The following is an 11,868-nucleotide window of genomic DNA, read 5'->3' on the forward strand; positions in this document are numbered from 1 at the left end:
AGCAGACAAGGAAAGCAGAGCAGCTCTGCATGGGATTGTGACCAGTGACTTAGCTGCAGAGCTGCTAAATAGAAGCTAATTAGCCCCACTGAGAGTAAAGCTTTATTAGCCTGAGTGCATGTTTGTTAACCTTGTCTTACCATCCGGGGACACGACTTGGCCAGCACAGGACCAAGGGTCTTTGCACCAGGTGCCTGCACATAGACATGCCACGTGTTCTGGGTCTGTCCCTGATGCAGTGTGCTGCCCCAGTTCCCCCAGTGCAGTGACCAGCTGGGGGAAGAGGGGGAATGATTCACTCTTACCTGCAAGCATGGGAGACGTCATGCACCAGCTCAGCAGAAACAACGTTCTGCCCTATAGCTGCTGCTCACCATAAGAGTAACCATATGCACTCCTATTAAAATAGCGGTGCTACTTCAAGTTTGGGAGTAAGCATAGGCTTACACCCAGTAAACACTGTCACTATGTATTTTGCACCCACACTCCTGTTACTCCAACTGCAGTTTAGACCCAAAGTGCCAACATTACTTACTACAAGCAGGACTTAGGATACCTGGTGATGGACCTTGCTTTGAGGCACCTTGCCTGGAGCCTGCCTCTCCAAAATGGATGCCCATGGCAAGGCACCAAAAGTGCTCAAGCTTGATGAATTGCTCAGGTGCTGCAATAGACCTGTTCTGGAGCAAATGTGGAAGTGACTGGACAGGGTGTATGTGCATGGAGATTAGGTTGGATGATGGCCATAGGCTCCCACTTACCCTACAAAGGGCAAAAAAATATAATACCCACATTCTGAAGAGAAGAAACTGAGGAAGACAATTTGGTCAGGACCATATAGAAACACTGGGCCAGAGGGCGGAATCAAGGCTGACTTGAGTCCTTGCTTAGCTCTTATATTATAAGCGCAGCCTTCCTGCTCTACGCAGCATTTTGGTTATTATTGAGCATATGAAATTATGCTGTGCATCATCTTTAACAGAAATAGCATTAGACCATGGTTCAGATAACTCAGGGCATTGGGAATGGGTTCCTTAAGCCTTTTGGCTGCACCCCATGAGCTCATTTCACCTGCTGAGATTTCTGGAGCCTGTTGCCCTTCTGTACTGAAACAGCTCCGCAGATCAGGACCTGGCCACAAAATCCTCTCCGCAGCACCTTAAGGCTACAGGTCTGCTCATGGTCTGCCTTCTCCAGCCATGCCTGGGGTCGAGTGAGCACACCTCTGCAGTGTCTCTAACAGGCACACGCTGTCTCTATGGCAATGAGAGACAGGAAGCGCCTGAGAAAGATGCTGCAGAAAGGACTGTGTCTGGCACCAGGAGGAGACAGCAGAATGTGCAGAAGCCCAGAGGGAAATGTTCCCTGCAGGCTTAAGAAAGTGATGTGGCCATAAGATGACATAAGTGACCCAGAGGAGGATAGCAATACGTGTCTGTTTCCTTCAAGTCAGGCTTTTTTTCCTGCTAATGTTTTCATTACCTTTTATTTATAATGGATTACATTTTAACTATGCAGTACTGTAAAAGTGCTTACTGGACATCACCCAGCTCAATCTTCATCAGGCTTCTGTAAACTAGGAAACAACCTTTCCAGCTTTCTAGTGCAGAATTGCACAGCATGTTACGTGCTTTGTTGTAGCGCAAGAAAGGGTGTTACAAAATAACAAGTACTGCATAGGAGTACTTTCAGGTGCTCGCTGTATTTGTGTCAGGCTTTTCCCACTCTGGAAGAACTGCAGTTAAAAGGCATCACATTAGCATAAAAAACATATTTAACTAAAAACATACCTACTGTTCTGTTTTATGACTGATGATTCAGAACAGGAAAGGAAAGAAAGTAAAACCTCCTAATGCACTCTTCCCTATTTATTGTTTGTTTCCTTTTTCACACTTCATTCAGACAAGAACGATGAAATGGCCTTGTCAGGCTCAGCCTCTGTTTATGGCTACCTTTCAGTTCTCAGGTACTAGTGCTGCCCTGCCTCACATACAGGAACAAGGGAAGTATGTTTAAAAATTCACAAGTTTTAATTTTGTGGGGATTTGAAGTGTCACTAGAGAAAGCGCGATAAAAGTCTCCAAGCTTCTGCTGCTGCTATAGACTAAACTACTGATCGTGATCAAGACAATATGACAGGGATTATTAGTCATATTAATTGTTACAATTCATATTCACAAATTGATTTTAATCCTGCATGTAGCTATTTGCTTTCAAAAAACTACCAAGAACACAAAGGCCACTTTTATATTTAAATCCCTAAAAAGAAGCTATCTACAAAAGCCACTGCAGTTCACCTCTATAATTTCAGGGGGCAGATTAAGGAACAGTACAAATTTTTACTTACACCAAATAAAGTAAGAAGGAATGCAGTATGTATTTGCAAGCTTATTCACCTGTGCTGTATTCCTACTGCGTGCTCTTTCGTAGCCACCTATTCTCTACAAATGGGGAGGAGTGAGGGGGAGAGTGGGAAGGATGAAATACTGGGATGAGAAAGAAGTATATAATCCTGAAGTCACTGGAGAAATCAATATATGGGTAATATATTCAAATTCCATATGTGTATATAAACAAAAGATCAGGACTTAGATATAAATCTGCATATGGTATATGGAACTTTTTCTGGAATGATTCCCTGAGAACATACACTGCTGCCCTACTGCTGTGGTTTTCAAAACCCACAGGTTTTCTAAAACGGAAAATGTCTGCACCTAGCAGATTCTAACTTTGTGTGGGTGTGTAACCGACTTGGTTACCAAAGGAACTAATTCATGTTCTATACCACTTAAAACTAATATTACTATTGGAATAAATAGTTTGAAGGAGAGGAAAGGGGTGGTGGGAGGGGGTGGGGGGAACATGACTGCACTGCAGATTTGTAACAACCAATTAATGGCCAGAGAGAGAAATGCCACAGCCTGTGTCACAAAATTTTCAGTCTCCCTACACCAGCCAAGCAAGCCTTTGCTCTCCATGCAAGTATTTCAAAACCAAGCCTACACTGCTGTGTTCACGCACCACTGCACTGCCTACATGACGTGTTTTCTGCATAAGTGAAGGAAAGTTGCAGACATCTTGTACTGTTGCCAAGACACTCTGACACTTGCTCAGAGACACTCGTCTGCTGCTGCTGCTGCTGCTGCTGCTGTGCGTTTGACTTCCCACACGTCAGTGCCGTACCAGGGCTGTCCCTAGCTGCTTACACCTTCTGTCTTGCTTTTCCGTGGCATTGGATTTGCCTTTCTTCTCTTCAGCAGTATCCACCTGTATCTGGACTCCCTACACCAGCCAAGCAAGCCTTTGCTCTCCATGCAAGTATTTCAAAACCAAGCCTACACTGCTGTGTTCACGCACCACTGCACTGCCTACATGACGTGTTTTCTGCATAAGTGAAGGAAAGTTGCAGACATCTTGTACTGTTGCCAAGACACTCTGACACTTGCTCAGAGACACTCGTCTGCTGCTGCTGCTGCTGCTGCTGCTGTGCACCTGAGGTCCAAGCAGATTCCTGCAGGAGACCACCAAGGTCACTTGAAGCAGGAACCTCAGAGAGGCTGTTTGTAAGATCATCTGTCTGTGCCAAAGGGGCTGGCCACCCACAGCATTGTACTCTCTGGCATACTTGCCCAAATGCTGGACTGGGCTATGAGCAGGCTCACCCCTGCTGCTGTCTGACATCTGTTTCTATCTTGCTCTCTCTGCTAGTGGTGGCTGGACAACATGGAAGCCCTTATGGATGTGTGGCTATGGTCTGTCTGATAGTACGGTGGGCATCATAGGTCTGGGGAGAATAGGTAAGTGCAGGCCAGGCACAGGATTTGTGTGTCTCCAGTGATGGCAGGACGGTTTTGGAGGTTCAGCCACGGTGGTGTCCCTGGTGCTCACCTCTTTAAAATCTATGAGAACAAAAAGGAGAGCTATATAGAGCCTCTCTGAACACCGATCTTGACTCATCAAGCCTGAACCTTAAAAATTTAAAGCATTCAAGGTTTACATGCATCTGAATGCTACAGCAAACTGGATGTCGTCCTCTCGATTTTCAGTTAAACAAATGCCCTGACAAAGTCCAAGATGATGTGCTTGTCATCCGTTCAGTTGTGGACTTTGTTAGCAGATAGCTATTTCTTTCCTCACTTTCCAGTTTGCTCCCTAGGGTAGCTTCAGGTTTAACGTCCTGCAGCTCCCCTTCCGCAGTTTCACTCTGGCGGGGAGTTCGCTCCTGCTTGTGTGAGGAGCAGCAGAAGACATCCACCCCACGTCCGCCACACTCCAGGCTTGGAAGCAGCCTGGCAGGAGCAGTCCTACCACAGCAACCCTTTAGCAAGCTATGTGCTCTGCTGGCTGCTGCGCTGTCAGCTGCACCAAATGCAAGCTTGCCGAAGGACGGACCACCTGGAGAGGGCTGATGGACCCCTGCGGCCCAGCGTCAGTCTCTGTGCAGCACACCTCGTGCAGGCCCTGGCACAGCAGCTGGACAGTCTTTTTTCTTGCTCCTAGGACAGGCGGTTGCCCGCCGCCTAAAGCCATTTGGAGTCAAGAAGTTTTTGTACACTAGCAGTCGCCCGAAACCAGCGTGTGCTGCAGAGTTTGAAGCTGAGTTTGGTAAGAAGGGAGCCAGGAGCAGGGGCGGTGGTTGGTCCTCCATTGCAGGGCAGCATGGAGCACTATGGCTAGGATGGCTCTGGGGACGTGTCACCCTGTGGGGGTGGGCCAGCAGGAGGGAGGGTGCGAGCTGGAGGTTCTGGGCAGCTTCTCGGTGTAGCTGGCATGAACTGCTGTGAGGGCAGCAAAGGACGGAAAGGCGAATCCCAGCGGTGGTGGATGGCAGGGAGGGAAACCTGCCTCCTTTGAGCCAGCTGATGCCAGCCAGAAGGCTGGAGACACCTGGGCTCTAACTGACCGCCCACCATAATTGTGGACTGTGGCTGTTGCTGCTGCTTTTGCCTTTCATCTTCCCCCTGTGTCCATCTGTTTGTGATTTCCAGTTAGTTTCATTCCCACAAGGAAATGGAACATAAGAGGGAAGGGAAAGTGGCGGCTGCTCCTGGGAGGAGGGGAAGGTTCTTGTGGACCATTCCCCATGGAATGGGTACCAAGATGTCCTGCAGGGAGGAGGAGATAGTGTGAGGCTCACCACAGATCATCACTGAAATTAGATGTTGGTTGCTGGAAACAAACATCAGCATTAACCTCCTGCTTTAAAATAAATGTCACCGTCCAGCCAATCCTGGGAATGTCTCAGCTGCTGAACGGGACTTTTCTGTGGCCCTGTTAAGAGTCCCGAGACTTGCATCAAGTGCTAATTTTTCACTCTGAAGCCAGCACATTTCCAGCTGGTACTTTTTTGCACAGTCATTGGCAGAACTTGTCCTGCTCCTTGCACTTTCTTCTCACCTCCAGGAGTGAAAGTGGCACAAGTCGTTATCTGTAGGTACCGTATAGAGAGATTTAATGCTAGTATAAACTGCTGCTGCTATATTTTGCTGTCTAAACATGAAGTACATACCAGAGCCTCCTTTGGGCCAGGTGGCTGAAGCATCGCTAGATTCCCCTTTGGCTTGATTTTAATTCAGAAGTGAAACAAAACACTGCATTAGTATCTGTAGTAATGTTCATGGTTTCTGTTGGGTGTTTGATGGTCCTTGTGTCTCCCTGTCTGTGGAGAAGGGTCAGCCAGGTCTCTCCAGAGCAGCACTCGTTTGCTGGCAAATCTTACGGATAAAAGGATTGCTGAGGTGTGTTGATGAGGTCCCCGAGCAGAGGTGTGACCTGTGTTTCTCCACCCAGTCCCACTCACGAGGCTGGCCGAAGAGTCGGACTTCATTGTGGTGACATGTGCTTTGACTCCGGCCACCCAGGGAATGTGCAACAAGGACTTCTTCGGCAGAATGAAGAAGACCTCTGTGTTTGTCAACACAAGCAGGTAATTGCAACCCAGTCTCCTGCACGGGGGGTGACTGTCACCCTGCCGACAGCTGTGGTTGCAGGGGGGATCTGGTAGGCTTCCACTGGGAGTCCAGACGGCATGTACAGTCTACGGCAGCCACTGGGACCGTTTGCCCAGTGTGTGGCCCGCTCCCTCCAGCCCAAGGCCTCTTGGCATCAAGCCAAAGGCAGGATAAGTTATTCAGGGGGCTACAGCCTCTGTCTCCTCACGAGGGCCCCATGTCCCACCCGGTGGGGTGGACGAATGGTGACTGTTGGATGACGGGAGGGTGAGGCTGAGGGATTGCCCAGGAGAGGGCTGCAACTGCCAGAAACCTTGCTTTTGGGACGGAGGCGGCTGCGACAGGGCTCCTTGGCTGAGTCCGGCCGTAGCCTCCCGTTTCTGCTGCCTTCTTGCAGAGCATGGTGACAGGGCAGAACCCATGTGCCCCAAGACGCAACGTCTGCCCAGCCGCCTGGAACGCCTCGGGCTGCCTCCGCCTCCCTCCATGGCTGCCCAGGGTCATCTTGCACTTGGGCACGCGGCTCTTCTCCCCACTAGTGGGCAGCCTGGAGCAGGAGCAGGAGTAGCTCGTTGCACTGGGAGGTTCAGGCACTTCCAGAGAGGGTCTGACTTCCACTCAGGCATCCCTGGGGACCCAGGTGCCATTGCCCAGGCTGTTCCACATGGCCTGTGCTGTTGCCGCACACCCCTCAGAGCCCACGGGACCCTTCAGCAGCAGCGTGGGCCTCTCCCTCTGTGTATGCCAGGGGGACCGTGGTGAACCAGGAGGACCTGTACGACGCACTGGCCCATGGCCAGATTGCAGCGGCGGGCCTGGACGTCACAACGCCGGAGCCACTTCCCACTGACCACCCCCTGCTCTCCCTCAAGAACTGCGGTAAGTGGCCAGCAGGGTGGCTGGGCCCCAGCTCTGCTCCGGCAGCCTGCGTGTCACATGCCTTGTGTGCCCACGGCTGGAACCTGCTAGCTAGTGTGACGACGATTCCCTGTACCCGTTAGCCTGCCAGTGTGAACAAGCACTGAAACATGGAAGGACAGGAAGGTCAAGTGTATTTAAGTAGACTGTAGGTAGCGACTACAATGCGGGGAGCTGCTAGAGGGGAAGACCTCATCAATGTGATGTAAAACAAGCGTGGGAGGTACTTTAATTCTCCAGAAAGCAGTTGAGGTCGGCTTATTTTTTAACACCTTCCTGATGGATCTCCATTTGATGGGCTGAGGCGTGGGGTGAAATTCCTGGAGGAGTTTGATACCAGCAGGTGCCTGAATGAGAAACGAAATCCCTGCTCATGCCCTGCCAAGCTCTGGTATTTTGAAAGCTTCTGGGCATATATTCTGCTGGAAAAGTTTCCCATGTGGCTAAAAAGCTGAGTGCTGAGTCTGCCTAGAGGAATCTCAGGCTCAGGAGCGCTGCAGCCGCTGCAGGACTCACCAGCTAGCCCATCCACTGGGAGCCTGGGCTGCCAGGCACAGGTTCAGAAGCACAGTTCATTTAAGTGCTGGCCTTGTCCTGACATCCACGTTCCCCAGCAGGTATCAGCAAATTAGACAGCCCCAAGCTGAAGAGGCCAGCAAGTGCTCATGGTATGGGGTGAACAGAGGTTTCTTTGCAGAAAGTCTAGCTGCATCCCCTGGACAGTCCAAGGCAACTTTCACTGGGAAAGTTGAGCCCAGCGAGCTCAGGCAGCCTGTTTTCTGGATAGTAACGGACATCAGGCAGGTAGGAAGGTGCTGGTCCCAGGACTAGTGCATGTCTTCTCCAGAGGAGGTTAAGGCGGATGAGGAAGGCCGGTTAGGAAGGGCCTTGCTTAGCTGCCCTTGTGCTTCAGCATTGCCGGGCTGCTGGAGTGGAGGCAGGAGCGCCTGCAACCAGTGGCAGTAGCTGATCACTGTTCGTTTCACTGGTGCTTTCCTGAAAGCTTGCTGAGAGCTGCCATGTGGGGCAGGATGATGTTTTAGTGCAGGACATTAGCAGCCCACAGTGTTTTCCTGGGATCCTCGTTGGTGCAGACTGAAGGGGCTGTGCGGGGGGCTGTTTCCCATGGCCTTGCTGTGCACCAGTGCAGTTCCATCCTCGCAGGCACCAAAGGCTGGCTAGTGGCCTGGGACGAGTTAGGGACAGCTCCTGGCGTGTTCACTGCTTTCCCTTGTGTGGCCTTCAGTGAGTAACTTGGCCCACCCCCTGTAAAGCGGGGCCAGGAGCTTTCCTCTCCTCCTCCAGACAGGGAGCGTGTGGGTCAGGCCGGTTACTGAACAGGACTGACTCAGATGCAAGCCAGACAGGCTTGCTTGTAATCCTCAAGGCTGAAAAGAGACAGAAATGTGACACAGAGAAGGCACTGCTTGCTAGTTAGAAAGTAAATGTTTCTTATTGTCTGCAACCCCATCGCCGGTGCAACGGCAGGGTGCCTGTTCCTACCTGAATGCTTGGCTTCACTGGGGTGGCCGGCCCTGCTCAAAGCTGATGGCATAAGCTGGGCCAGAGCAGCTTCCTCTCGCGTCGTCGAGTGCCTTGGCTGCTCAAGGTGCACCCCAAGCATGAGATCTGGTGTATGCATCTTCACTTGCACAGGCAAAGTACTGGAGTGGCTGTGCAGGCAGCAGCAGGATGTCCTCTCTCCAGGAAGGAGGTTTTTGGAGTAGGAAAAGTCTGTTCCGAAAAGAAACTGTAGAGACATCCATGAAAATTTGGAACTGCCCATGATCGAGTGTCCATTTCTGAAATACGAGTTCATAGCTGTTGCTTTGATTATGCTTTTGCTAAAAGCTGGTTTTTATGTGTTTGCTTTGGTTCCCATAGTAGACAGTGTGAGAAATGATAGAAGCAGAGACTTTCTGGAAATATTTGCAGGACTTCAGAGATCTTAGAGCTCTGCAACACCACCAAGCAAGACACAAATAAATACATATGTATTTACTTTCACAGAAATGAGGCTTTGATGATTCTGACACTATTCACAGATTTCACCCAAAACTGCCAAATAGTTTCAGCAGCTGGAGGAACACGGCATAAGTAGGGGAGGAAGAAATGTTGACATTACTTTCACAGCGAAAAAGGAGCCAAGGCTGGTTCTCGACTGGGGCAGAAAGGACCTATGTGGCCCCACAGTCCTCTTTGGGAGAGCCTTCTCCCCCCAGGGCAGCAGCTTGTCGGGTGTTCAGGCTTCTGCATTGCCTGTAGATGCTTTCTGTTATAAAACAGAGACTGCAGTGCAGGCTTTTATCCATACCTTGGGCAAGTACTCTCCGCTACTAATATTACAATAATTTACCACTAAAGCAGCTTTGGCCAATTCCTCTGCATTGCATAAAAGGAGCCTTTTTATATAGGTGGATAAAAATCCCTGCACTGACTGTGCTACAGCGTGCCAGCTCTGTTTGGCAGGGGCCGTTCGTCTCCACACATGCCTTTCCAGCACACCTAGGGGCCTGTCAACCACGATGTTTCACAACAGTCTTCTGGCTCTTGCCCTGATACATGTTGGTTCATGCCTGTCAGTGAGAGAACCTCCTAAAGCTGTGTGGCAATCAGGCAACAGCGTGCAAATTTCACTGCATGTTCGTCTGCCGCAGGGATAGTGTTTTATACCTACCACCGACTCTTGAGTCCGTGCAGGAAGGTGAGTACCAAACCTGAACACAGAAAGGAGGACCCACTCTGGGCTGACTTTCTTTGGCCTGGAAGACTTAAAAAACAGCTCAGTTAGCCATTTATCAAATGTCTTTTCCAGTCCTCAGTGGCTGATGATTTTGCTTCATGCTTCATGTCTGATGTCATCTCCTGGTAGAGCAGTGGCTGGTGCAGGACCCAGACTGCCCCCCCATGGGAAGACCCCTGAAAGAGGCTGTAAGAGGTCAGTGAAGGTAAGAAACAGGCAAGTAATCCTCTGTGTCCCCTGCAGTGATTCTGCCGCACGTCGGGAGTGCCACGTATGCCACGAGGAGCACCATGGCGGTGCTGGCAGCCAACAACCTGCTGGCTGGGCTGCGAGGGGAGCCCATGCCCCATGAGCTGCTGCTGTGAGGGCCAGAGCCCCCCTCCTGCGGGCGGCAGGACTTGGCCTTACCTTCTCCTGGGGAAGCCTTGCAGACCAGTCCTGTGCCTCCTCACCTCTGCAGCAGCGTGCCAGCACTGCCTGCGGTGAGGGAACTGCACCGTAGCCATTAAAGAGAAGCAGTAAACGTGTTGTGCTCATTTCATTTGAGAATGGGGTCCCCCCAGGCACATGGCAGAGCACAGCGCTGCCGGAGCCTGCAGGTCCCACGGTCATGTTGCCACTGCACTCAGCAGGCGATGGGTGGTGTTTGGCCCCGATTCAGAAAACACTTGCAGTGTCGGGACTGTCACGTATTTTGCTAGCCAGCATGCATCATACCGTAAGGGAGCTGCTGCAGCCCTCAAAGCCTGGCTCCCACGGCGAGAGGCCAGGCAGTTCAGTACTTGAGCTCCCAGCTTATAGCCAGGAAGGGAGGAGAGGTAATGCTCAATCGGCACAGGCCCACTGCTGCCAAGGGAGGTGCAGCCAGCCCACTGCCAAGCACACGTTAAAAGGTCTTGTTGAATCGGTGCCAAAGCATGATGTTTCTGTTCTTCAGGTGTCTAAAGAAAAGCGAAAAAGGCTTGCATGGCTCCCCTGGCATCTCTAGCTCTGCCTTTTGTATCTGTAACTAATTCTGGGCATGGCTCTGAAGTGATCTGCAAACTGGACTTCACACTGGGAGGTTCTGCAACCCCCCCCACTGGTTCCAGCCTCAGCTCCCCTCCCCAGTTTGTTTTTTCCCAGACATGCAATGACACATGTTAGTGCAAAGGAAAACCTGAGCGGGCACCAAGACTTTAGCTGCCAGGAGAGGCCTGGATGAGCACATTTCAGGGTCTTTGGGGGCTCCGTCTCTCCTGCAGTGACTGTTCCACTTCTATAAATGGGGGTTGGAACCCATCTGTCCCTGCCAGTCCTCCCCAGCAAGCTTCTGCCCCAGCTGGTGAAACAATCAGTGAGGCGTGCTCCTTGGATTGCTCCTGCATGCCGCTTACCATGCCCTGTTTGAGGGCAGCGTGCCCTGATGACATTGTTTCCTAAAGGAAAAGAAAAAGGTGGCTGCGACATTGCATTGCAGTGGCAGGAGGAATTTAACACATTTAAAGCTTGTCAGAAATCCTGCTTTGAATGTGTGCATATTGAGCGTGGTCCCCAAGCACCTTCCTTCTGCAAGGGTGGAAAGGGTCAAGAAGGACATTTTCCAGTTTTGTAGGGGGCCTATAAGCTGTCTGCAGCAGGCTCCTGCACGGAGCATCCAGCTGTGCTCTTGAGGACAGGGGCGGCTCGTTCCTCACTTTTCTTCAGCAGGGGGCTTGGCTGTGGGCTTCCAAAGTTTTCTTCCCAAGAATAAGGAGTGAGTGAGTGCCTTTCCCAGTGTTACCCCCCTTCCTCTGGGAGCTTGCTTGAAAGGGGCAGCTTTCGTTGGAGTCCCCTGCAGCTGCAGTAGTCCTTCCCAGTCTGCTGCAAGCAAGCCCAGGTCAGTGGCCTGCTCTTCCTCAGATGGGAACTGAGTCCTCTGGGGGCCCTGGGGAGTCTTCTGTGGTGGGGAGCCACAGGCGCAGCTACATGGTCTAGACCAGCAATTTTCCCATCCTCCTGTGCAGCTAGCACTAGGGGAGCAGTTCTGAAAAGGTCACTACACAGCAAAGGAAAACACCCAACTGGGATTTTCAGAATAAAAGGCAAGGATTTAAAGTATACAACTGTAGCATTTTGAAATGAACAGCAAAGTGTGTTAAACAAGCATAGTCACATTACCTTGCTGGAATTCTACCAGAGACTTGTCCTGCGCCCAGCCTTGTAGCGACAGCACTGCCACAGCTGGACACATCTGCAAATTGCAAATTTGTTTTTCCCATGTATGAACACATGTAT

The 11,868-nt window shown here is 50.9% G+C and overlaps 1 protein-coding gene across 1 annotated transcript; it reads left to right on the forward strand.

The window, feature by feature from the left end:
• Nucleotides 1–3,708: 3,708 nt before the first annotated feature.
• Nucleotides 3,709–9,977, forward strand: GRHPR (glyoxylate reductase/hydroxypyruvate reductase; the record flags this gene model as incomplete). Its single annotated transcript, XM_009576537.1, has 5 exons — nt 3,709–3,797; nt 4,501–4,605; nt 5,791–5,926; nt 6,700–6,830; nt 9,856–9,977. Coding segments are annotated over 5 exons (583 nt in total), but the record flags the coding sequence as incomplete, so codon positions are not given.
• Nucleotides 9,978–11,868: the final 1,891 nt, after the last annotated feature.

Source organism: Fulmarus glacialis, unplaced genomic scaffold (genome assembly GCF_000690835.1).
Source record: "Fulmarus glacialis isolate BGI_N327 unplaced genomic scaffold, ASM69083v1 scaffold7374, whole genome shotgun sequence".
Lineage (NCBI taxonomy): Eukaryota > Metazoa > Chordata > Aves > Procellariiformes > Procellariidae > Fulmarus > Fulmarus glacialis.